General features: G+C 32.4%; 2 protein-coding genes across 2 annotated transcripts in view; one reads left to right on the top strand and one right to left on the bottom strand.

Annotated features, from left to right (window-relative positions):
* Positions 1-445: 445 nt before the first annotated feature.
* LOC130440755 (uncharacterized) lies at positions 446-27,320 on the bottom strand. The gene is made up of 8 exons (XM_056774072.1): positions 27,205-27,320; positions 18,640-18,769; positions 6,243-6,357; positions 6,027-6,187; positions 4,528-4,676; positions 3,691-3,949; positions 3,156-3,482; positions 446-2,672 (listed from the first exon to the last, which is right to left on the bottom strand). The coding sequence occupies exons 1-8, from the start codon at positions 27,274-27,276 to the stop codon at positions 1,702-1,704; spliced, it is 2,184 nt and encodes a 727-aa protein (XP_056630050.1). The 5' UTR covers positions 27,277-27,320; the 3' UTR covers positions 446-1,701.
* Positions 6,584-27,943, top strand: part of LOC130440756 (monocarboxylate transporter 12) — a 45,611-nt gene continuing 24,251 nt past the window's right edge. The window contains exon 1 of the mRNA XM_056774076.1: positions 6,584-6,748. The gene's annotated coding sequence lies outside the window, so the exon portion shown is untranslated. The remainder of the gene's footprint in view (positions 6,749-27,943) is intronic.

Below are 27,943 nucleotides of genomic sequence, written 5' to 3' on the forward strand. Positions count from 1 at the left end.
TTTTCCAAATTTTATCTATCCTTAACAAAGCTTTGTGATGTAAATTTTAATAAAACCACGTTTGATATTAATTGAAAATAAACCACAATAAAGTAATCAGACAGACAAATTCAACAATTATTTTTCCTTTGCAATATATTAATTTCGAATCTATAACACAAAATACCGATAAAAACTTGGCAACGTTGCCTTTTTAATTAACAAATTTTGTGACCGTGGTTGTCTAGATGCATACAATGGAATTTGTTCCTACTATTAACCAGTATATTTTCAACCAATCAGGGATCACCTCGATCATAGATAAACTTAATAGAAATAGAGGTATTTTCTTTGTGATTATTAGTTAATCACATTGGTATATATGATTTTTGTGCATCAAAATGAATAGAGCAATCAGGAATAACGCTCAAAATAATTTTTATAGGATAGTTTGAAATGAAAGAAATTTTTTTTTTTAATAATGTATTTAGCACATTAGAGAACATATATTTACAATTATATTATCTATAATAATTGTGCTCGAACGTATATAAAATTTTGAGCTAAACTGGCTCTAATTATATTCATTTGTTTCATTCGAAAATTCGTTTCATTTGACATTTCCAAGTATTTATTTCATTTGAGCCTTATTTAGCTATACCAAATATCACCAGTCATAATATACAGGGTGTTTAGTGATAAAACGATTTGAGTAATACAAGTATATTTAATTGTTGACACCCAGTATATTATTTACGAAATAGGACGGTTAATAAAGCAGGACGGTGCTCGTGCATTAGCTTAGTTCTGTGTAGTGTATATATAAAAAAACAAGTTTATTACTATATCGATGGAAATACTTAATATTATTAGATGTTAAAGTTCGGCACTTTCAAATTGCGAATTATTTATGCTATATATTGTTGTAGTAAATAAATTGTTTCAGGATATTCGAAACATCGAAATAATATTTTTCTACTAATACCTTGTAAACTAAACGATAAAATTTAATCAGTTCCATTTGGAAATTTGAAAACAGCTTACACCTACATCTACGAAATACTACTAACGTGATATTTTTATTACGTACGTGAAAAATATAAATCCGATTAAGCAATACCAAACAACTTATTATCTTTGGGTAACATTTCAACTACTATTCAAATATTACTACTACTAGATTTAACTAAATCTGCTTTTCGAACTTTCTTCTTCTGTTTTCAATGTGTGCTATAAAACCTACGATATTATCTAATCTCCGAAAAACGTTAACAAAATCTCTTCTTCTTTTTTACATAACATGAAGCTTAAAATCTATATTAATCTAGACACGCTCATTTTACTACAACTAAAATCATAATCTATAAAACGTAATAGACTCAAAAATTCACAATTTTATAGTTTCGGCGACGTAATTACAAATATTACGAGGGGATATCTGAAGGTTTTGTTTTTAGTACTGATATATACGAGATGTTTCTCGAATATCGTATTAATAGTATTTAAAAAAAAAACGTAATTATTTTATTTATAACTATATTGATGAAATAACTGGAAATATTGATACTTTGACTTTTAGGACGTTAAATATATAGCATTTTGTGATAAAAATAGTTTTTTTTCATGTTATATTGTGAATAAATCTTGTCTATTTCGTCTTCTTTTTTATCCAAAATCAACAAACATCCTCGTGGACAACTTCTAATTAACATTTTTCGTAGTTCATCCCAAAACCCTGCTAAAAAAATTCGGATAAAACGATCTACCGTGCGGCCTCGTCAATTGCCTCTGTCTATTCGGTCTCGGTCTTTCGCCGATTTCCTCGACTGCAATTACCGGTACGGTAGTTGTCGATTCCTCTTTTTCCACTGATACGTTCTTCTTTTGCAATAATTTCGGAAGGAGTTGCTTCTTTAAAATCTCTATAATTTCGCTCTCATTATTCTTGGTGATGTTTTTATTGAGTAAATAAATATTCGGATCGATTTTAGTTTCGTTTTCCGGTGCGAATTCGTCTATATCCATTAGTTCGAGTTTGTTTTCGCCGTTGATCGGCTCGAACGGAGGCTCGTCCGCCATCATCGGCAGTTCTTTTCTGAAGGTTCTGTTCAAATGCGGCGATTTGTCGTTCACCAACGGAAATATTTCGATTTCCTTATTCAGATCCATTTCCTCCATGCTTTCCTTGTTTTCCATTTCTCGATCCAAGTTTATCTGCGTTTGTATGCCGTCTTCTTTCGATAGGTTCGTTTCTATATCTTCTTTTCGATCCGGTTGTATTGTTTGTTTCAACGGAATTATTTCTACTTGTTTATTCAAATCCAATTCTTCTTTACTTGCAACTTCTTCTTTTTTATCTTCTGTTCGTTCGTCCGGAATTGCTTCTAACGTTTTTAATGCCGATCTTTTAACATTGAAGTTAGTTTCATTTTTCTTCCTTTCTTCATTAGGTACGACAATTTGATCCTTTTTATCTTCTATTATCTTTTGATTATTCTTTTTCTTCGGATCGGAATTTTTGTAAATTTCCTTCTTGGTGGCAACTTTGCCTTTCGAATCCGCGTTCTTCGTTTTCTTTTCGTCTAATTGTTGGAGTTTCGTCGACGGTTTTGAAGTTTTTGTCTCCGCAATTGAAGTAGTTTGTTGTTGAAACAATTTCGTGTCGTTTAATTCGATTATATCGAACATGGTGCCTGCAAACAAATTCGATAAATAAGATGAAATGCTAATATTAAGTTTATTTAAACAAGTGATAAAAAAATAAATGTATCTTTTAGTATTTCTTCATTTGTCTCGCTTTTTATTTATTATATTATTAAATTTATCACATTTAAATCGACATATTTCTATTATTATTACTCTATTATCAAACTTTGTCTATGCACATAATTGTAACGTTGATCTGTGATGACTCTTCTACGATTTAAGTTTATCTATGAGGTAAATTAAACGTATATCTATGATTTTTACTCTATGTTTTACATTTATCTATGAGTCAAATCAAACGTATGTCTGTGATAGTAGGTTCTCTACGTTTTACGTTTATCTATCAGTTAAATCGAACGTATGTCTATGATCACTTTCTACGTTTGATATTTTTCTATGTGTTGAATAATGGCGTACGTCTTTGATTACTTCTCTATCAATAATAATTACCTATAATAAACAATGCTTACCGTTTTCTATGATACTAAACAATTGTCCTTGACTAATGGCGCTGGGGTATTCAATGACGATATCCTTTTCGTCATTTTCAGTGGTAGTTTTAACCGGTTTCGATTCGGAACTGGCAGTAACGGTTGTATAGGTATGTACTGCTTCGATTATAGGAGTGATTTGTTCAGTTGTACCGGACGTAGAAGAAATAGTACTCGTTTTGGCGATAGTTTTAGCAGATGTTGTACTGATTGGAGTTGTAGTTTGAATAAAAGGAGTACTGGATATTACAGTTGACGCAGCGGGAATTGGATTTGACGTCACTTCCGTATCATAATTCGTGGCAACTATAAATTAAATAAACTGTAATATTAAAACAACGCCATCTTCAGTTTCAACTACGAACGCAAAAGTTCGTTTGTCTAGACGTATCATAAAAAACAGTAAAAATTATGTGTGTAGAGGTGGGAGTTTTTATTTACATTTATTACAGTTTGAAAATAACCGTTTCTTATACTTATAATGAATTCGAATAGGTTTAGAATACTAATTTACCTGTGAAACTTTGAGTTGTTGTGATTTTCTCGGTGCTATCCGTCGAAGAAGCGCTCAAAGTATCTTCGGTTTCTCTTCGATGTCTCGTAGGTATGCCGTAATCGACGTCGATGGTATTAGACGTCCAAATCTTGGTTATTTTGTTGTCACTTTGCGTGTAGGAAACTGTAGATGCTAGTATTGAGGATTTCGTGGATTTATCTTCGAAATCTTCGTTAGAAATAGCGCAAGTTAATTGTTTTAAGATTTCCTCACGATCCTGTATGAAAATATTGAATATTCCAGTACAATTATAATTCAATAATATATTTTACTTGAAAAGAGAAATGAATAATAAATAATAGCAATATATAGTATTATTATTATTTATGAAAAGAATAAAAAACTCAAATAACTGTATTAGGTCGAGATTTTCCCAACTCTATCGTTTCCTTGACAACTCAAAGAACACACTACAATCACTTGTCTTCTAGAGTTAACGCTTTCTTTTTTTATCTCTCATTCAACAACATCTTACGTCTTTATTTCTTCGTCGTTACGTATGGTTATTGTTTTTTTTTATAAGGACAACACTGACGAGACTATTTTTTGTACAATATTATACGATTGACTTTCGTTTTAATATATTTACAGTATTTATTTCGATAGTTACATAATATCGGCATTTTTTAATTTAATATTTAATATTGAGACGCGAGTTTAACTCATCTTTAGTTTATTCGTAGTATACGAGGGAAAGTCGATAAATATGTACCGATATTTCGTACGACTGGGATTAAATTTGTAAACGCTCAGGGTTATGCAGGAGTTTATGAAATTGCGAATAAGGAATCTTACCGCATTCCCTTTGCAAGCTATTCTCTTGGTCCCGTCAAGACCGCAGTCGGACGTCATCTCCAGGGAGGACTGTTCGGGTATGTAGAGGACGGTCAACGAAGGTAATTCAGTCAATAGACATCCTTTGGGACCCATCGCCCAAGAAGGTACTGCAATAGGAAAATTAATAACAACGAGAAACCGATGAAAAGAAAAATTGAAAAAAACTTTTTATTCAAAACTCTTGTTGGGGGAATTTAGGAAAAAAACTTTTTATAAAACTGGAAAAGTATCTCATATTTTCTCATTAATTCAGAACGTTTTTCAGTTATTTAAAACCTTTACTACGTAAAATTTCATTTGCGTAATTTCTTGAATTTCTTGAAACTTTTCGTTTTTCCACTTTTTAACAGAAAGCAGAGGAGGATTAAATTAATGTCACAACTACTTTGCAACTTCTTTTTTCAGTTGAAAAGTTTTCGGTGCAGTATCTTTTCATAATATTTGATAAATAAATGCTTGTTAAATTTAATTATATAAAATTCTAATTAATACAGCATAAATCACTACACACCAATTAAAATGTCCCTCACATAGTTAATCTAATAATCAAAACTGGAGAATAGAAAAAATGTTTTATTAAAAGCGAGCAAAATTAAACGCCAATATGTCCTTCGACTCTATTAGCAAGTCAAAGTTTATTTAATTTGGGACTAGTTCAAAATTTCAGTGGCTACAATTCGTCCAAACGGTAATCGAAATAAAAATTTCAGAGTTACATTGAAGTAATAACAAAAGATCGTATCCCATACCGTGATATTCATTAATACACACTTTTATAATATTTTGTTTTATTGAAATACGTTTTTCATACAAATATCGATCACAAACAAATTTAACTTAAATAAATGATGTCAAATTATTGTTGACAGATGTCTTGGTCGGCTCATAGACAAATAATTAATCGATTGAATGTCAAACGTTATCACTGGAACTATATTGGTCAATGTGGAGAAACTAGTAAAAGACCACAATGCAAAAAAAAAGAAGATTCTCTTTTCGTTTAATATATAAAAATATACAGGATGTTTATTTAAAAAAAAAAAACGATAGTATTAACTACGGGTATGATCGAAAGTATAAAATTATTCTAATTGGACCCAACACAAGCTTTCCCATACAAATTTCTCCTTAATTCGTCCATTATCTTGACTAAAGTACATAATTTATACCAAACTACCCTCTATTCACCCTCATCATGTTGGATTAAATATAATACTCGCAGATTTCCTTTAGTTGTGAGTAAACAACGTCGACAAACAACTACCCAAATTTATACTCACGACTTTTTTATTTATCTATGCGTGAAAATTCATTAATGACCTTCCGTAGTCCTTGACAGTCTATTTAAAAAAGAAGAATACACACAGACAGTCCATATAAACGATAAATAAAAAAGGAAACGGAATTTTGTACATTATAAATACTAGTTATTTTATATATTTTAATTTTTTTCTTACTTGGCATTTCGCATATGAATGAAGCTACATCAGGTCCTCCGCAGGTTAAAGTTTCCCATAGAAAATCTTTGGAGGAATCAGTTGCGATACATTGGGAATTTTTCGATGGAGGAATCGCTTCCTGCCAATGCCCTTCCCCCGACAACGGTTGCAAACTGTTCCTGTGAATACAATTTTTTTACGTATAATAAAATATATATTTATATAGCAGCTTACGTCCATGTAAAGTTTGGTTTATCTGCATTTTTCGACAATCCTATCCAAACGGTATCTGTGATGTCTAATTCTTTGAGATATGCCCTTATAGCGTCGTATTGCGAAGTACTGTCAGCTGAAAACAAAATAAATTGTATCACCCCGTATATAGAAATTAATTATTTCAAATCGTATGAATAAACTTTTAAAAATGCCGCTTGAACATACTTTCTAAATATCCTTAATGAAGAAATTTAAGTTGATTATACTGTTCATGTGGTAGCACTGATCGAATGACATCTACCCTTAAAGGCGCCAATTGCTAAATTATTCCAATGTTTCTTCTACTATAATCGTTATACGTCAAGTTAAAATGACAATATGTCTGTTCGAACGCGCAAACTAACCGTTTCAATATTTTTCTTCGAGTAAATAGTTCTAGCGATTTAGTAAAACATTGTTGGTGAGATGTGAGGTTAAAAAAATTGTGTGTTAACATTGAAATGGTTTGATGCTGATATGACTCTGTAAGTTTTATCTATTTAATTTTCAATATGGCGACGAACTCGTATAGAAAATAACTTCTGCTTCTGTTTACTTGTTTTTGTAAACTTTTCGAAATTCATATACAAATATCCGTTATTGTGAAAAACGATAACAAAGGAATTTTTATTTTGTGTTTAAATGAATCGCTAGATGGTGTGTGTGTATAAATACATATTTGTCTTATAATCGGTAAAAACATTCTAAATTTATATTGTATGAAACGCTACGAAAATGTTTGGTAATATTTTGACATCTCAGCCGAAATTAAACTCACTAAACATTTGCTGCCGTTATTAAATAGCTTAGGGACGATGCAATTTGAACATAGAAACTAGAATATTACGAAATAGGTCAGGCAATTATTTCACTGAACGGTAATAAGCGTTTTAATAATAAGTCAGTTTCTCGTTTTCTTACGAAACGTTATCAACTGTACAGATACGGACTAGGTTCCGGCTGATCTTTTTTTAAGAAATTAGAATTTTTCCAATCCTTTTTCATTTTGTTATCTTTGCTTTCTTTTGCTTTTAGATTTACCTTTACACAAACATATAATAAACATAAGTGCCGCGTATTATTCTTGATAAGCTGGAAAATATTTGTTTTTGGCGTGTATACGCCGTTTTAAACGTATTTTTTTATTGTTATGTCGACTATAAAAAAAAAAAAGAAAATATTTTTCTCCGTTTCTACAGAGAATTGTTTTTGCCTCGAAAGCGCGGTGCTCACGGAAGGCTGAAATTCTGACTATGTTAATCTAATTACCGTGTATATGACAGCGAAAATGGAAAACTTGTTTTTCATCGTGCAATATACGCAGATTTGATTGATATTGGCGTTATCACAATATATGTAATATTATACAGTTTGTGCTACGAATTAATTTTGGATTTTTCGTTCTCTATACAAAAATGTTAATGTTTTCAAATTTATGATAATAATTGAAATAGTATATAATAAAATGTGCGCTGAAATTCGCTATACAACGTAGGTCAATAAACTGCGAATGACTTGGCCACATCCTAATCTTAGATACGAAATCGTCCTCGACATAGAGCGTGAAGCCGTTCCTGTTCGGTTATAGGAATACTGTTTTTTTATCATATTTAACACATAATCGACCTAATTCCAAAGGTTATTCATTCATTTAAACACACTGTATATGTATATAAGCGTTTGATCGTTTTTCCAAGTCTATTGAAACTTTTTGATCTTATTTATAGCATTAAAACGTCGTATTTATACAATATTTTTCAAATATTGAAAAAGAGGGTTGATTATGGTAAAAAAAACCCTCGAAGCCGAAATCCAATAAAGGAGCAAACATAATACTGAAAACAAAATTCGATAATGTGATATCTGCCCTGTGAAAAAAAAAAGGGGTTTTAGAGGGGCAATTAACGAGCACACGGTCGCGCTTAAATGACAAATTGATTTTGACGACAATGAAAAAATGTGTCGACAAAAATTTTATTAATTTTTTTTTTTTTAAGCGAGCGCGCTTCGGTGATTGACGCGCGTTATATACACGATAATATTTTCATCGAATAACGAGTTTTCACTTCGGGATTAATCTTTGACACGTTTTTTTTTGTGTTTTTAAATTTCCGGTTAATAGTTTCGACGAGATTGAAACTAATTTTTGTTGTAAGTCTGTTTTCTGCGGGTCTGTCGAGTTATAAACAAATAAATACTGACTAGCCGAAAAACTACCCTTATTTTCCCGTAATTAGCGATCCATCTACCTTCTACGTGTGTGGCGCGCCTCTGATATGGTAATGGGCTGAAATAACTTTCTGTTTCTCCATTTAACGAGGGTTGTAGCAAAAGTATGGCCTCTCCTCGATTCCAAACGCCTCGCCTGGGAGGCTGTAGAAGGTAGAAGGTGTTGGTTTTTTCCTAGATCAGGTATATTGAGAAGGTTACTGGTATCGGTCAGGTATGGACGGATTTTCATTCCCATTGATTCAAATTACCTTTAGACTGTCCAATTCGATATTAATTAATGTCTTAATTAATCAAATTTCCAGCATTTCGTACTTTTTTCAATAGTTTATTATATAAAAAGGTCCTTTATCTGTTCCTGCAGGCTTGTAAGACAAAATTTGAAGTAGTAATTTTGCTCTACCACAAAAATGGCCTTTTCCAGAGCCCAGTCAACTTATCGGGTTTTTTATTGGACCCTTTCCATTATCATAATCGCAAGGCGCCGGTTTAATTAATTGGATAAATCCTTAGAAAAGTGATAAATTGATACGAGGGGTTGCTATTTATATATTGTAAAACATCTATTCAAATCAAACTAAAGTTGTTTGCACATCAAAGCAAATGGAGGAATGTCGATGAAAAGACGAATCAACGTGACTCTAAAAGCTCTAACCGCTCTAACTTGAACCAGCTAAAAGATCGAGTTGATTTATATGATTGGTCAACATTTTTAGACATCGAGAACCGTTCAAAAGTGAGGTTAAGAAATCAATATTCGGTATACGAGGTCTGGTTATTAAATAACGTCACTATTATAGCGTTTGTGAGGTTTGAAACGAACAGGACAAAGTATCAATCGCAAATTCCTCGTTAAATTAAAAAAAAAAAAAACTCGCACCGAATGGTATAAATCGATTCAAGGAGCTTATTGGGACAATTTTCTATCTTGTGCGCGTGTTTTTGAGACCGCTGAAGATGACCAGCGTCCAGGTCGTTCTGTGATTGTTTCGACTCTTCAAACGGTGACCAAAATCAACCGAATTGAGCATCCAGATGATTACCGAGTCTGTTAGACAAACGATTAATGACACATGACAAGAATCTGTACGAAGTTGGTGCAAATTCCTTACCGAAAGATGTTGCGTCGACGGGTCTGTTCGGATTTCCTTGAAAGGGTAGGAATAGGGACCCGATTTGAGTCGATGGAAGCGGTAAAGCAGATCCTCACCAAAGAAGACTTCCAGCACTGGTTAGATCGATGGTAGAAACGTATGGAAAGTTGTGTGGCAAGGGCCACACCTCGATTGACGAGATCGACGGGCTGAATAGAACATTTTCGAAAATACCGTTGGAAAAACAGTTTTTCTTTCGATGGAAAACCGATGTTAATATAAAATATTCGACGCCCATGTACGCGTAAAGGAAATCCGAGATGAGATACCTTGTTATGCAAACTTTCTTCTGCGAGAAAAAAAAAAGGTTTACCTTGGAAATTGAGTTTCCGCTTTCCACATACATGGAGAATTTGTCGCGGTTGTAGAACCGATACACACAGTTCCCGGACGTAACGTGGTGGTTATCAACTAATTATCTCCCCCCATGCATCAAAATTTAATGTTGAAATACTGAAAAGCAGACAGACCGCAAACCTCAGTAATTTAAGGTGAATAAACGACTTTTGGAGTTTAAAAAAAACCATGAAACAACCCTTCAATTGATCTCATTCCCCCATCGGTCAACTACGACTCGATTAAGTCAATCAGTTTCCTAACAACGATGAACGCGATCCGTTTTAGTCCCTCTGTATATAACATGTCAAGTTGTCCGCGAAAACTTTTCAAATTCCTCTTCGATTGCGGTTCGGAGGTCGTGGTACTCTTACAAAAACGCGGTGCTTGCGAAAGCTCGGCAAAAATGAACTTTAAGGAACTTCCGGTCCTCCGGAACCCGGCGCGTCGGCAACAGAGCCCGTTTTTAAGAATTTCTGGTACGTTTTCTACGCCATTGGACGATTTTGTAGCAATCTGCGGTCGAAATCGTTCGCGTGAAGTGCGCGGAGGAGACGCCGACGATAAACTCGATAATGCACGCGTAGAGAACGATTGAGTATTTAAAATTCTCCCGATAGATTAATTCGATCGTACAAATAAAGCCAGCGACGCTGTTTCCATATTTTCGTTGGATATTACAGATACCGGTCTTCAAGAACTCGGCGCGTCGGCAACAGAGCCCGTTTTTGAGAATTTCTGTTACTTCATTCGACCACAACGCGGAACGCTTGAATTACGGATACGTTCCATCAACTTATGACGGTGGAAAATATTATTTGTTATTCTGTATCGGAACGTGAGAAATTTGAGAAAAAAAAATACGGTTGTTTTTGAGCAGGGCGCGTTTATGGAATCTTCTAGAACTTTGTTTGTCCCGGAGGAAATGAAATCCGGTTTAGACGTATGTGTAAAGCCGCGTATTAGCATACTCCGCCGGAACATAACCTCTTCTTTTCGTTATACCTTCCGGCGGGATTGTTTTTTTCAAACCAAGGGCTCGGCAGAATTAAAACGCATGAATAAAACGCGGAAACAAACAGATTTGCCAGAAACAACATCGTTTAGGATAATAGAGAAACATAGAGAAACGTCGTTTTGTTTTTATAAAGATCGTATCGAAAATAAAATCTGTATGTCAGTCGGCGATCAGCCGTCACAATGTAAGCAACTTGAGACGTTTTCGAATTTAATTATATGAGCGTCAATTTTGAGAAGTGGTTCGTCGGCATGAAAAATTGAATATGACGTTGGTTCAAAGGACCAAAACTATACCAGATTTGAACCAAAAAGAAAGCAAAAACGGACAGTTTTGTTGGTTTGTTGCGCGAAAAATTACGCCAAAAGATTTTGGAGTTGTTGAAACTTGGTTGGGAATAGAGGTCAGCGATTTAGAACAGTCCAAATTAGGATTAAGGAATAAAAACAGTCGAAGGACATTGGAAAAGAAGAATAAGATGATTCAAGGCCTAATAAAAGGATATCGGTATATAGATTACCAAAAAGGAAAATAGAAGAAGAGGAAGAGGCTAATAAACGGTTAATGAGGATATTAGAGAAGTGTGGGAAAGCCTCAATCCGAAGGATCGTAGCAGTGATTACAGGTTACTGCACAGTAGGCTCTAGACTCAGAACCGACGTTCTCTGTGCCTAATGTGTCACTGCGAAGCATTAGCGTCGAAACGACTACAATGCATGGGGCAAAAGTTTGGAAGAAGCATCGAAGCTGACCTGGAAACTGGAAAAGCTCGAGAAGGGGACAAGGATCTGGTAACGGAAGACACAATCCAACTTAAAGAAGTAGAACCAAAATACAGAATCACAAAAACTTCGCTATCCCAAATCGAATCGCCGAGAAACTGATTAATCCAACTTTGGAGTTGAGTGCCGATTGTGTTTTTGGCGGGATATCCAAAATCCAAAATGTTAAACCGAATTAAAAACAAGTTTATACACATCGCCGGAATCCGAATCGCGAACAATTAGAATCACCCGCCCCTTTCCAGAAGACATCCCGAAAGTCGATTATAAATCCCACGGTTTCGAATAGTAGACACAGTGAAAACGGACGCATATATATAGGGTAGTATAAACCCTACGAATACTCTTTCGACCCTATTCACGAGGCGAACCGCAATAGCGAAAGACACAGCAATGGCGGATTCGAAGGGATAAATATTTGGGTCCGTCGACGTAGAGTTATGGTCCTTCGAGCCGGATGGGATTTTCGGCGAACGCGCCGATAACTGAAAAAGGTTTCGAAAGAAAAACAGAGATTGGGTTACAAAGAGATGGCGATCTATCTAAAAAGGATTTTTTTTCATCTATTTGATGAAAAACATGTTTGACTGTAGTTTGACTGGAAGGTATTTTCGTTTTTGTATCGATTATTGATTAGTACTACAAATAAATACGCGCACGATTCTAAATTTTCTCGGAAAATAATAATAATTATTATTATACAACAACTTTTCGTAAAAATTGAGTTTCATCGCTTCGTATTTACAAGTTTCCGATAATCTTGTGCCTGGATTCCTCTTTGATGTTGATGGAGAGGCGCGGACGACTTTTTCGGATTGCGATTCTGTATTTTCGATCTCCGATTCGATTTTTTCTTTGCTCTACTCCTTCCCCTTTCTCAATTGCCCTCTTTACAAATCATTTGCCGTTTATGGTACCATTGGATCTCCTTGCAACCTGACACAAACTCTGCTGTCGATTTCATCCGTGATCTGATCCGCGGTTCCTTTCTCGAAACCTCTTTGGTATTCTCCGACTACTATTTCTTGGTACTCGTTGAGTCTGTTCCTCTCAATTTGAGCCAAAACTTGGTACGCCACATCAAGAAGACTTCGCTCCATAATTAGCTCTCTTATTTTGAGTATTTGAGCACCTCTATAACTGTCGGTGAAAAAATTCGAAATTATTAGTAGTTCGTGTCTAATTTTTCGCTATTCTCCGCTACTGTTTACCCACCAATATCTTGGAAAGTTTTTGAAAAGTGTTCGGAGCTTCAATTCATCGGGTAGTCGGGAAATGGGTGGATATAAATTAGGAACGAAACGGGCCGTTTTATAAATTGCGAAGGTTTTGTTCGGATAAATCGGTATTTTTGATTAAACGTTTTTTTGTTTAAGAAGGAAAATTTTAATTGAGATAACGATCAAAGTAGTTGGGAAATGTTTAATACAAATTCGACATCTAGACATATCACCGAAAATTGGAGCATTTTAAAAACCCCGATTTGATGAGTAGTAATTTTTTTTTTTTGCTTTATAGTTTGTATTAAACAGTACACGGTTGGTCGATGAAATTTAATAATAAATTGTTTGATATCCCCTAGCGAATTTCGTAACGTTTTCAAATTAGTTTTATATTCCCCGGCGATTTAAAAATACACTAAAAATTCACCCATAACGGCAGACCACAATATCAAATTAAGTAACTAATCCCATTCCGTGCAGTATTTATTTATACGTGAATAATTTTGTGCGGAAATCGATTGATATTTAAAGAGACAATGCGTCGAGGTTTATGCTACGTTCACACGTTTAATAAAACCCGCGAACGTGTAAACTTTATGTAAGATCTGCGTATCGCCATCCAAAGATTCTTTCTAAAATAGATCGATTTTTAAATCGATTTAAATCGATGTCTAAAAGATCGATTTTTATTTCTTTTATTCTTCGTTTAAGCTTGTATCAAGGTTATTCATAAATCGAATAAAATCCCATTAAAAAAATACCCCTGTCTCCCCCAATAAATAAATCACAACGAACCTCTCTCTTTCTCTCTCTCTCTCTCTAGAGGTCTATCTCGTTTTTATACATGGTGTTCCACGACGAGTTAAAAACTATCTGTATATGGTAAAATATTTATAGTAAAATCATGAAAATTTCTACGTTTGGGTTTTCGGATACGATCTTTTTAACTAAAATATTTTCAAAGATGGCCGATTTCCGGTTCTACCGGAAGTCGACTGTAACTTTGTTATTTTAAATGGAACACCCTGTATATTAATACATTTTTGAAATCTACGTATAATTTAAGTAAACTTTTGTTTGAAAACTTTTTTCCAAAAATGCCTACTTTTTGAGCTATTAACTTTTTTGTAAAAAATTTGACCCTTATAAATTATTTTTTTACGATTATACCCTTAAAGATATGAAAATGGTTTTTATTCGGTTGCTTTAAACTAATTCGGACGTATTTGAATCTATTTTGAAAAATTTTTCATTTTATACAGGGTGTGTGTAAAAAGTGTTCAAAATTTCACTTAATAAATATCAGATTTCTTTATATTTTTAAATATAACCACCCGGTTTTTTCTATTTTAATACATTTAGGGGTAAAAAATAAGACAAATTCATCAAAACTTTCCTATACCTAAACCTTATCGTTATCCAGATATCCACACCTGCATCTCTAAAAATTTGCACATTTAATATCTGGATAACGTTAAGGTTTAGATATAGGAAAGTATACATGAATTTGCCTTATTTTTTACCCCTGAATGCATTAAAATAGAAAAAACCAGGTGGTTATATTAAAAAAAATGGAGAAATTTGAAATTTATGAAGTTAAACTTTGAACACATTTCAGACGCACCCTGTATAAAATGAAAACTTTTTCAACATAGATTCAAATACGTCCGAACTAGTTTAAAGCAACCGAATAAAAACCATTTTCATATCTTTAAAGGTATCCTCGTAAAAAAATAATTTATAAAGGTCAAATTTTTCACAAAAAAATTAATAACACGAAAATTATACATTTTTCGAAAAAAGTTTTTAGACAAAAGTGTACTAAAATTTTACGTTGATTTCAAAAATGTATTAATATACAGGATGTTTTATTTAAAATAACAAAGTTACAGTCGACTTCCGGTAGAATCGGAAGTCGGCCATCTTGGCAAATATTTTAGTTAAAAAGATCATAACCGAAAACACAAACGTAGAAATTTTCATGATTTTACTATAAGTATTTAGCCATATATATATATATATATATATATATATATATATATATATATATATATATATATATATATATATATATATATATATACAGATAGTCGTGGGACACACCCTGTATAATTAATTGAAACTAAAATGGTCGATTTTTTGGGACAAACTGTATAAAAATGTTACGTTACCTATCGGAGAAATTCGGTTCGATAGATTATTGAATAAAGCATCGATGCGAATTAATATTTAGCCACATGTTCGTGGCCAATTTGAGGGGTAACATGACGGAAATGAATGTACTACACCCTTCCGCTTTCCTATTTACACCACCGTTTATAATACTCCAGATCCGATACGTGTATCTATAATAAACGTTAACCGAACCAAATTCAAGGCACATGTTTCATTAACTAACTTATTTTCGTATGCGTATATACCGCTCGGGGGTTCTTTTAGGGTGAACAGCGATTTTTTTTTTATAACGCGCTAAAATCAATATCCAACATGGATTCGTTCGTTAATTAATTCATATCACTAACAGTACGTTATATTATAGAACTTTGATTAACGAAATTTGATTCGTTATTTATACCGGGTGTCTAATGTCGGGTTTTAAGGGGTTGTAGTAACGGTGTTACCATCTAGAGATGGGCGTAGGTGGAGTAGTAATGAAAATTTTGATATAATGTATGTAGTATTGAGATTATTGCTCTACTCCATCCTACAGCCACGCACGAAACACGAGTTCTCTTCAGCAGCCTAAATCCGACAATAACAGTCGGAAGTAAGACGTAGACGGTAGAGGTCACGCTACTAAGACGTGATCAAAACCGTCTCCCGCTCATTTATCGTATAAATACACGGAATATTTTAACTATTAACTTCAATTCTTTTATTTTAATTGTACAAAAGTGAAGTGTTTCCATTGTTTAAATTATATAATAAAAGTGTTTTACTTCTAATCGGCGTTTTGAAAAGAAATATATAATATAAATATATAGCCTAAAATCGGCGAGTACGTTGTACAGTGTTTTACCATCCATCGATCGATATTATACACTAATAAGTGTACAAAATGGCTGAAATTTGAGTAGGTATATCTCAACGCGTGCGTACAAATCTTTCTTTCGATGTGTAACGATATATTTAGTTTATTATAAACAACTAAAATATCACTCGTTTGACAACACGTTCTGAATACGTTCACCATTAAAAACGTCAATTGTCAATGTCAGATATATTCACATCAGCGTTGCCATATCTAAAATCTTGCTATTTATGAATAAAAATCTTTATTCTTTCGAGAAAAAGATTTTCGATACAATATTTTGATAGAGTTTTCCTATAAACATCCTTTCGGATTTATCCTAAAGATGAGATGGCGGGTTTCTTTATTTTTTTTATTCGGAAACTTGATTTAAAAATATTCCAAAAGATTTCGTGAGACATTATCTGATTTGTGTGTCACATAAATCTTTTACGTATATTAAGTACGCGATACCGCTCTATGACAACATTCCCTAAAATCTCATAAACGTTATTGTAAATAAGAGGGATATTGGAAAATATGCTTTCCGATATAAAAAGGATGTATGACAAAAATGCGAGGAATGATCTGTCGAAGAAATTCAGTTTCGGAGACAATTTTCAAAAAAAAAAAGGAAAGAGATTGTTAGTAGTCCGGTCAAAATAGACCAAAAAATAAAAGTGAAGCTACTTAAATTTCCATCGAGCTGAAAATTGTTTAATGTACAATTGAAAATAAAATTTGAATGTTTCCGTGTATGGACAAAAATTTATTCAAGGTCAAAGGTCAAAAAAATGAGTTTTTCGCGATTATCGGCAAAACGGTAAGTTTTATCATAAAAATTCCTAAGACAAAAATTGTAGATCATAAAATTATCTACAAAAAACGTATTTACACTTTTTTTCCTACGACCCATCGTTTCTGAGATATAAAGGTTCAAAAAATTGTAAGAGTTATAATCCGGTCAATTTAGACATTCGAAGTTATATGAATTCGAATCAAGCTGAAAATCAGTAAAATTGTTTAAAATACAATTGAATATAGAATTTGAATGTTTTCCATCATTTCCGTGTATGGAAAAATTTTTATTCAAGGTCAAAAGTCAAAAAAATGAGTTTTTCTCAGTTTTCAGCGTAACGGTGAGTTTTATCATAAAAATACCTCAGATAAAAATTGTAGATCATAAAATTATCTACAAAAAACGTATCAATACTTTTTTTTGTACGACCCATCGTTTCTGAGATATAACGATTCAAAAAGTTGTAAAAGTTATAATCCGGTCAATTTAGACATTCGAAGTTATATAGATTCGAAACAAGCTGAAAATCAGTAAAATTGCTTAAAATACAATTCAACATAAGAATTAAATGTTTTCCATCATTTCCGTGTATGGAAAAAATTTTATTCAAGGTCAAAAGTCAAAAAAATGAGTTTTTCTCAATTTTCAACGTAACGGTGAGTTTTATCATAAAAATACCTCAGATAAAAATTGTAGATCATAAAATTATCTACAAAAAACGTATTAATACTTTTTTTCCTACGAGACACCGTTTCTGAGATATAACGATTCAAAAAGTTTTAAAAGTAAATCTTCAATCTCTGAAGATGATAAATTGGTTATCGAAACATCGCGTCAGACAGTATAATGATGAGTGTTGGGTCCATAGTCCAGTGATCACAGCTCCCGACCCACGAAAATTAAGTTTAGTGGAATTTTAGCATTTTAAAGGTTTTTGTAGGTTAGGAAAAATCATATTTGAGCTTCTTCGGAGGTAATTTCCTGCTCGGCAGTTTTTTTTTTCTAAATTTCAAGTCTTTTTTTGAGTTATCCGCAAAAAATGCACCGTTGAAAAAATCCGGTAACCACGAAATTCGATTTTTGTACGATTAATTTTGGGATTAGTAAAAAATCACAGGAAACCTCTTTTGTATAAAATTTTTTGTACTACATTTTTGATCCTTTCACTTTTTTCGAAAATCCGCATAGATTCCGAGTAATTTGCAAAATTCGAAATTTTCAAAATTTAAACAAAAATATATCGCTTATCGTCCAAAATTTTGATGTCAATTTTCACTGTATCGATAAAACACCCCGAAAACTAGGTAAACCCAAAAAATCAGCGACATAATTAATTTTCGCGGGTTTCGGTTCTAAATTGGACTCCACTCACTGGACTATCAGAAATTCTAATTTAATCGTTCGCAGGTGTTGACCTTGATGACTAGTATCTATCCGATCTATAACGAGATGAAAAGATGAAAAGAAATGTGACAACAAATTAAAATATTTCAGTGCTAAAAACCTTTTTTTTTTTTTTCTATTTATATACGAAAATTTCACGAATATTTTCAGATTTATATCGTGTGTGTTCGATGCGGTCTGGTTTTCGGTATTGTCTATTTGGTCTGTGTGATAACTAACTACACTAAAAGCTATCGATCGGCATCGTCGGCGGCGGTAGCTATTTACCGACTGCCGTCATTGGCAACGGGGACGGCGACAGCGACATCGCGACACACACACAATCTGGAAAAATTGCATTCTAGATAATAGATATTTTGTTTTTTCATCGGTAATTCAATTTTGGATTGAATTTCATCGAATTATTTATGGAAGTACTTACCGGTTACTAAATAACTGTGATGGAATTGACAGACGGCGTCTGCTTCGTACCAAGAGATACGATCTCGGAAATAGCGGTAGAATACAGGAAATCCTTCTTCGGGGAGCACCCATGCGTTACTGATGTTCACCTGAACGAAAAATATGTCAGTAAGAATGTTTTGGAAGAAAAACGCCGACGGGGGATTTTATAATTTTCGCTGTCCCCTCGTATTTTGGATATGGAATATCGAAAAATCGGCCGATTTCGATGAAATTGTGTTTTTAAATCTCCGTTTTTACGACGGATTTATGAAAAAAATTATGGGGATAAAAAAATGGGGGCTTATATTGGTTTCGGGGGGCTTTAAATAATTATGGAAATGTACTCGGTCAAGTATAATTGTTGATAACTTTTTTCCGAATAAACAAATGAAGTTTTTATATTTTTTTTCGTAATCTACACAAAAAAACGAACAAATTGGAAAAAAAATTTGTGCAAAAATGTTGATTTTTCATGTATTTAGAAATGAAAACTCATGTTGGTTTCAGAGATTTAAATGTTTATGAAAATGTACTCGGTCACGTATAATTGTTGATAACTTTTTTCCAAATAAACAAATGAAGTTTTTATATTTTTTTTCGTAATCTACACAAAAAAACGAACAAATTGAAAAAAAAATTTGTAGAAAAATGTTGATTTTTCATGTATTTCGAAATGAAAACTCATGTTGGTTTCAGATATTTAAATGTTTATGGAAATGTACTCGGTCACCTATAATTGTTGATAACTTTTTTCCGAATAAACAAATGAAGTTTTTATATTTTTTTCCGTAATCTACACAAAAAAAACGAACAAATTGAAAAAAAAATTTGTAGAAAAATGTTGATTTTTCATGTATTTCGAAATGAAAACTCATGTTGGTTTCAGATATTTAAATGTTTATGGAAATGTACTCGGTCACCTATAATTGTTGATAACTTTTTTCCGAATAAACAAATGAAGTTTTTATATTTTTTTCCGTAATCTACACAAAAAAACGAACAAATTGAAAAAAAAATTTGTAGAAATCGGATGATTTTTCGATTTTCTAGCGCCAAAAAATTATCGTCGCTGTATCGTTGTAACAATGTTTTTACTACACCCTGTATACGTTGACTTTTCGCAATAAATTGAGACGAAATATAAAAAAAATGAAACAGATTGTTAGCAGCACTGGGACGGGGTGTGATTTTTCATGTTTTTTTTATATTCAACATTCCATTCTAATATAAATCTTTCTTCGTGACAGTTCTGTGAAATGTTTTCGAAATTTGAATGTAAATAGCAAACTCAAACTTTATATCTGTTTATTCGAACTAATTCATTCGTTTTAAATCCGAAATCGTTTCATTAGGCTCGTGAAAAGTACGGAAAATTAATAATATGTTAAGATTAGATAAGAAAACATTTTTCCTTGATTTTTTTCTTCATTTTTGTAACAGTCATCGACAATATTCAAAAATACTGAAGCCCTAACCTCCCCAGCTGACTGTTGTGTCTTTGAACCTGGTTCACCGACTGCAGTCCACTCATATCATGATCGTTTTGATTCCGGAATGAAATGATGGATCCATTATCACATATCGAAGCAAAAAAATCGATTTATTGAATGTAAACATAGTCAAAAACTCCCAATCATCAATTCGTGGACTTTTTTGATGTCTTCTGTAGTAACCGCTTCAATTTGACGACCAGAACGTTTAAACCATCAAACCAATCAAAAATAAACACATAAAATCGTTTTAAACATAACAAAATTAACTCCAATCGAATAGCTGTCACTTTTTAATGACTAATCGAAATGTTATGACGACATTTGACACATAGTCTTTTGACAGTTGGCACGTCATCAATGTCATACGGATTTGACAATATCAGTGCCATCTGTGTGACGAATTTTCGATCAAATTAACTATAGTCAAGACATATCCCATTATTTTATAGACAAAGTGGATTTTCACGATTTCTACAGTTATTTTTATTGATTTCCAAAAGGACTATGACACGATCGGGATTTTGATAGGAATAAGTTTTTTTTTTTCATCTTTACGTTAATTTGAACTCGACCGATTTTTTTCTCTTTGTATGTTTTTGCTTTAGACGCTCCGAAAATCGAAACTTCGAGTCGACTATTAAAGAAAATCTCTTGGAGTGTGAAGTCTCGTGGGATTTTCTCCATCTCGGTCAATTATAATCGAATTTTCTCGATGTTCCGTCGATTCAGGATATTCTCCACCCGGTTTCGATTTACTCCTAACGCCACGAAATTATTTTACAGAGAAACAGTTTTTTTCTGTTCTGTAAAATACGCGTACCGGGTGGACAACTGAAAAAATATCGTCGGACGTGTTTCGCGAAAGGATTATATTACAAAAAAAAATTATTTTCACAGTAATTTAAGTTTAGAGTGCGTGTTTTAACAAATTCTGCGCATTTTTCATGTTACAAGGTTAAGTCTATGTCTTGGAATAAGACGTAGGGGAGAGTGGGAAATTTTGTAAGTCCGGTTCTGTTAAACCGGACCTTGTCGGGAGTTTTTTCGTGTAACTCGCACTGGTTCGCCAATAGGGGGCGTTAAAGCACAGTTTAAACTTTATATTTAAATTGTAACTATTTAAAATCCATATTTAGAGCTCAAATTTGCCAAAATTTGAAAGTGCTGGTCTATCTAAATGATCCTCGTATTCAGATTTATGAAAATTGTAGTAAAGTTTATACAGATTTGCAGAATCTAGTTTAAATTCCATGTATTTTAAGAGATACGGCAACACTGATGTGAATATGCCAAATCTGACATTGACATTTGACATTTTTAACACCGAGGAAAGAAAATAAGTAATAGAGAATTATAAACATTTTATTTATTGAACAATATAATGTACTATAATGTTATTTGCAAAAAGTAATGTTGATTGTACCTCCAGGACAATTATTAATATTTATTGGAATGGATCATCGAACTGAAACTGTCGACTGTCAATATTGAAGTGACTAGAGTCATTCCATAGCGTTTTGCAGTACGGAACTGTCACTTTCACTACATGGAACACTCGAAACGCAACTTCCCGTATTTAAATGATTACGGAACGAAAAACTTTCAGATTGCGTCGTCTAATGATATTGGAAGATTGTGATTGCGTGATTGACACATACTTGGGTATGTGTTTTTTAGACAATTATTCATGTCGATAGCGAAATTTTACACGAAATACAAAAGCTGCCACCTTGTATGCAACCACTCAAACAGCTAGCAATTTTCATTTAAGTGGATTGACGGTAGATGAAAATTTTTTTATTCTCGACCAGCCAACCACATCTTAATTCTACTCTGGTTCGTCTTTACGGGTGTTCTCGCGCGTGACTATGTTCATTAACTACGAAAAAAAATAGTTGGAATTGAAAAGAAAAAAAAAATCGTAAAAAATACATTCGGAGAAAACGGCGAGAAGCCACTACAGACCGTACGAATGCATCCGGCTCTAGTTACGGGAAATGCGGTCGTAAAAACGAAAAAATTTCGCAAGATCGCTAAACAGAATTAGTCCGGTCGCTTTAGGCAAAAAAATCGGAAAATCGCCAAACAGAATTAGTCCGGTCGCTTTAGGTGGATTTAGGCAAAAATTTTCGGAAAATCGATATACCCAGGTATAAAATCGTTTAAAGTTGTTCATTTGACGTCCTAAAACTTCTCTAAAAACTCATTTATAATTCGATGTGAGCAACTTTAAAAATCGGGGGTTAAAAGTGAAAAAAAATCAATTTTTTTCAAATAACTCGTTTGCTATGGGTTTTACGCTATTTGTGTTTCTTATCAATATTGTAGAATATTAAATTTTCTACAACTTTTGTTTGAAGAATTTTTTCATACGGTGAATCGTTTCTGAGATATAGGGCTATAAATAGAAAGGAAAATGTAAAAAATGTAAAAAAAATCAATTTTTTGCAAATAACTCGTTTACTATTGGTTTTACGCTATTTGTATTGATTATCAATATTGTAGAATATTAAATTTTCTACAACTTTTGTTTGAAGAATTTTTTTATACGATGAATCGTTTCTGAGATATAGGGCTATAAATAGAAAGGAAAATGTAATTTAGCAATAATTGATTACTAGTTGATTTCAAACGGGATACTAACCGCCCTATATCTCAGAAACGATGCACCGTATGAAAAAATTCTTCAAACAAAAGTTATAGAAAATTTAATATTCTACAATATTGATAATGAATACGAATAGCGTAAAACCCATAGTAAACGAGTTATTTGCAAAAAATTGATTTTTTTTACATTTTTTACATTTTCCTTTCTATTTATAGCCCTATATCTCAGAAACGATTCACCGTATGAAAAAATTCTTCAAACAAAAGTTGTAGATAATTTGATGCTCTACAATATTGATACGATATGTAAATAGCGTAAAACCCATAGGAAGCGAGTTATTTGCAAAAAATATGTAAAAAAAATCGATTATTTGCCTGATTTTGAGTTTTCGTATACATTATCGAAATATTTCACTAAACTAAAATATAAAACATCCAAAAACAAAAGAAATAACATTATTAATAACAAATACAAATGATTGTGAGGTTATTTACGTAGGACAAACATCCCAGTTTTTGGAAAATAGACGATTAAGCATTTCATTGATATCAAAAATTGTCTCGGAGAGAGAAACTACAAAAAATGTTTACAAATAAACTATAAATGGGAAACAGATGGTTAGATTAGTTGGTTTAACTTCCTTTTCAAAGGATTCTTCATGTTTTTGGGTGAACCGTGACGTATCTACGTCGATATCGCTCGTACTAACCTAAAAAATTTTATTAGTCCATTTGAGAAGGTTAACCAAGGTTACCAACTGCAGTTCGACGTGGAAACAGTATTTTGCATTGTGGTACACCCCTGAAATAGATTTTTTGCTTTACCAATCATCAAACCTGTTCGAAATAGGCTTTATTTTGATTGGCCAATGGAAACGTCAAACGTCAAGGTTGGAATTCACCACTATTACACTATTTTGTTATATTTTGAGATTTACTCGCTTAAGTAGCTAAAACAATTATTTTGTAAGAATTGTTGGACACACATCTCCACAATCCTTTTCTCTTCATCTAAATCTGCACTTCTTTGGAAAGATTTATCGGTTGTTTCTAAATTGTATTGCCAAAATTACTTTGTCTTTTTGTTTTGACATCATTAATCACTACCCTCTGTTTTTATTTCAAATACATCGTATTAACCCCAACGAAATCTCGTAGTCGTTTTTGTTTTTTTTGTTTCACCTTTTGTCGAAAAAAAGTTAATTTCTTCAAATATCGACCAATAAGTATGATTCATTGGAATTACCAACAAGGATCAGGTAAAAACCGGGTGGTTCTATTTGAAAAAATAAAAAAATTTGATATGTAAATTTTGAATATTTTTCATACGCACCCTGTATAAAATGGAAAATTTTTCGAAATAGATTCAAATACGTCCGAACTAGCTTAAAGTAACCGAATAAAAACCTTTTTTATATTTTTAAGGGTATAATGGTAAAAAAATCATTTATGAGGGTGAAATTTTTTACAAAAAAATTAATAACTCGAAAATTATGCATTTTTCGAAAAATGTTTTTATACAAAATTATATTGAAATTTGACGTAGATTTCAAAAATGTATTAATATACATGGTATTCTATTTAAAAAAATAAAGAAATTTTATATGTATGAAGTTAAATTTTGAATATTTTTCATACGCACCCTGTATAAAATGGAAAATTTTTCGAAATAGATTCAAATACGTCCGAACTAGCTTAAAGTAACCGAATAAAAACCTTTTTTATATTTTTAAGGGTATAATGGTAAAAAAATCATTTATGAGGGTGAAATTTTTTACAAAAAAATTAATAACTCGAAAATTATGCATTTTTCGAAAAATGTTTTTATACAAAATTATATTGAAATTTGACGTAGATTTCAAAAATGTATTAATATACATGGTATTCTATTTAAAAAAATAAAGAAATTTTATATGTATGAAGTTAAATTTTGAATATTTTTCATACGCACCCTGTATAAAATGGAAAATTTTTCGAAATAGATTCAAATACGTCCGAACTAGCTTAAAGTAACCGAATAAAAACCTTTTTTATATTTTTAAGGGTATAATGGTAAAAAAATCATTTATGAGGGTGAAATTTTTTACAAAAAAATTAATGACTCTAAAATTATGCATTTTTCGAAAAACGTTTTTTGACACAATTATATTGAAATTTTACGTAGATTTCAAAAATGTATTAATATACATGGTATTCTAGTTAAAAACATAAAGAAATTTGATATGTATGAAGTTAAATTTTGAATATTTTTCATACGCACCCTGTATAAAATGGAAAATTTTTCGAAATACATTCAAATACATCAGAACTAGCTTGAAGTAACCGAATAAAAACCTTTTTTATATTTTTAAGGGTATAATGGTAAAAAAATAATTTATGAGGGTGAAATTTGTTACAAAAAAATTAATAACTCTAAAATTATGCATTTTTCGAAAAACGTTTTTTGACACAATTATATTGAAATTTTACGTAGATTTCAAAAATGTATTAATATACATGGTATTCTAGTTAAAAACATAAAGAAATTTGATATGTATGAAGTTAAATTTTGAATATTTTTCATACGCACCCTGTATAAAATGGAAAATTTTTCGAAATACATTCAAATACATCAGAACTAGCTTGAAGTAACCGAATAAAAACCTTTTTTATATTTTTAAGGGTATAATGGTAAAAAAATAATTTATGAGGGTGAAATTTGTTACAAAAAAATTAATAACTCTAAAATTATGCATTTTTCGAAAAACGTTTTTAGACAAAATTATATTGAAATTTTACGTAGATTTCAAAAATGTATTAATATATAGGGTGTTCCATATAAAATAACAAAGTTACAATCGACTTTCGGTATAACCGGAAGTCGTCCATCTTTGAAAATATTTTATTTAAAAAGATCGTATCCGAAAACCCAAACGTAGAAATTTTCATGATTCTACTATAAGTATTTTGTCATATATATACAGATAGTTTTAACTCGTCGTGGACAACCTGTATATATATATATATATATATATATATATATATATATATATATATATATATATATATATATATTTCTCGTTCAGCGTGAAAAACTGTACAACATATTAAAATTTCAAGGTAATCGGAGATGAGGGGGTTAAACCGCATAATTACGAAAAATATTTCGATCTACTTTAATATTTTTGAATACAACCCTGCTTTTTCAATAAATCGAATTTTTGACTACATTTCAGTACGTTTCATACGACGAAAAGTTAACATTTAGATCAATACCCCAAATCTCATAATCATCGGTCAAATACAATTCATGAACACCCTGTGGTGATAATTCGAATCCATCACAAAGTACTGTATGTGACATTTTTGACAGGTTCACTTTTAAACCGACAACAAAGACTTAAAATTGTTTTTTTTTTTTTTTTATTTTTAACTTTCTAACAACGAAAGCAACGGAATGGAAAAAATATAAAAAGAAGCGTCAAGTTATTTTAAGTAAACAAGCGAACTAACCTCCGGAACGGAGTCGGTGGTTGAGTTTTTTTCCAGACTGAAAACGTAATTGCACAACCGTGGAAAGTAGCCCGTTTTTTTTTTATTCTCAGTTTTCATCTTTATTTAATATTAATCAGTTCCTTGTCGAGTTAATTTTTCGAAAGAAACTATTTAATACATAAAACACGGCGGCTCTGTCACTTGTCAACGTCATTTATTTCGAACGCAAGTACTGTGCGCAAATCGATTTATCTGAACGATCCAGATCGAAAACAACACGATACGTGACGTAGAAGAAGAATAGGAGTAATAAACAAACCGGATTTGTATCGAAACAAAAGTTTGACGTACGTCAATGGATAAACCATCGACTTACAACTGATTGTGGATCATAGATTTTGATGACAGTTTACGAAACGTCAAATTTACAACCTGATCTACAAGAACTTTTGATTTTTATCACTTTTTCGTGAGTTATATAATAGATATTAAATGTTTTATAATTATAATGAAATTCCGAAAAGTATAAAAAGGAAACGTGTCCAATTTCAATTGAAGATTGGTGATTTTGAGTAGACGGTTCAAATTTCGATATGGAATCTAAGATTTGGGCTCCGGCTCCAAATTTATCGGAGAATAGGGCGTCGACTAGTACACGGAGACAAAAAAAAAATATCATGAATGCCTAAACGCAGCTTCGAACTTTCGAAATTCGAAATTTTTCGTAGATGTGATAAACAACTTTACCTTCCAACCCCGTATTATAAAAACCGCACCGTTCTAACCCCATCGGTTTATCACGTCGACCGATCCCCCAATATTTACCTCCCATCAATAAATTATGAGGAAAATTCTCCCTTTCTCTTTGTTTAACCTTCTTTTATATATATAAAAAAAATATTTCGGGTTTTGTCCCAATTCATCTGTAATAAGCGAAGCTGAAATATTTTTTTTAATTTTTTACTCACCGCTCTGGCTGTTGAAAAATGTACAAAGCTCGCCAAGACGTGGAGAACGAGGAGGGCCCTTCGGAGGGCCATTTTGCGTGTCGTTGTAGTGCCGCGATCTCGAACGACTGAAAGCTGAAAGCTGCCGCAGCTTTTCAGAGTTCGCGTTTAGCGCAGGAAAATAACCGAAGCCAGAGGGCACCACCTCGCGGGGGATATAAAAGGGGTAAAATAGGGAACGATGATTAAGGGGTTCGGAACTTGGATGCGCATTTAGGTAGTTACGACTTTAATATATATATGACGGTAATATTTCAGTTTTACATCGGCCTACAGGGACGCCGTTACGTAGAAATGAGATCAGATTCATTTTATTTATAATTTTCAATTATTTATCACTCACACACGTACGTATACGTTAAAAACTTGATATTGTTATTAATAAACACTCTTACACTTAACTAATTTATTTATATCTACGCAAATTCTCTTTATATCCCAAAAGAAATTCTCGAAAGTTCTAGAAAATAGAGAAACGAAACAAATAAACCGCCTGCTATCACTCGGGCGACAAAGACGACGTCGAAGCGGATTCAATCGCCAGAGTGGGATCGGCGAACCCACCAATGGACGCCCGGAACCCATCCTTCATTCATCTAACCGGACACTGCCATCTAAGTCGTCACATTCATGCCGCTGGTGCATGGAGGAGAACGAAACATCGAACTAATTCCGAGTATAATCAACGTATATCGAAGAT

Source organism: Diorhabda sublineata, chromosome 2, assembly GCF_026230105.1.
Source record: "Diorhabda sublineata isolate icDioSubl1.1 chromosome 2, icDioSubl1.1, whole genome shotgun sequence".
NCBI lineage: Eukaryota > Metazoa > Arthropoda > Insecta > Coleoptera > Chrysomelidae > Diorhabda > Diorhabda sublineata.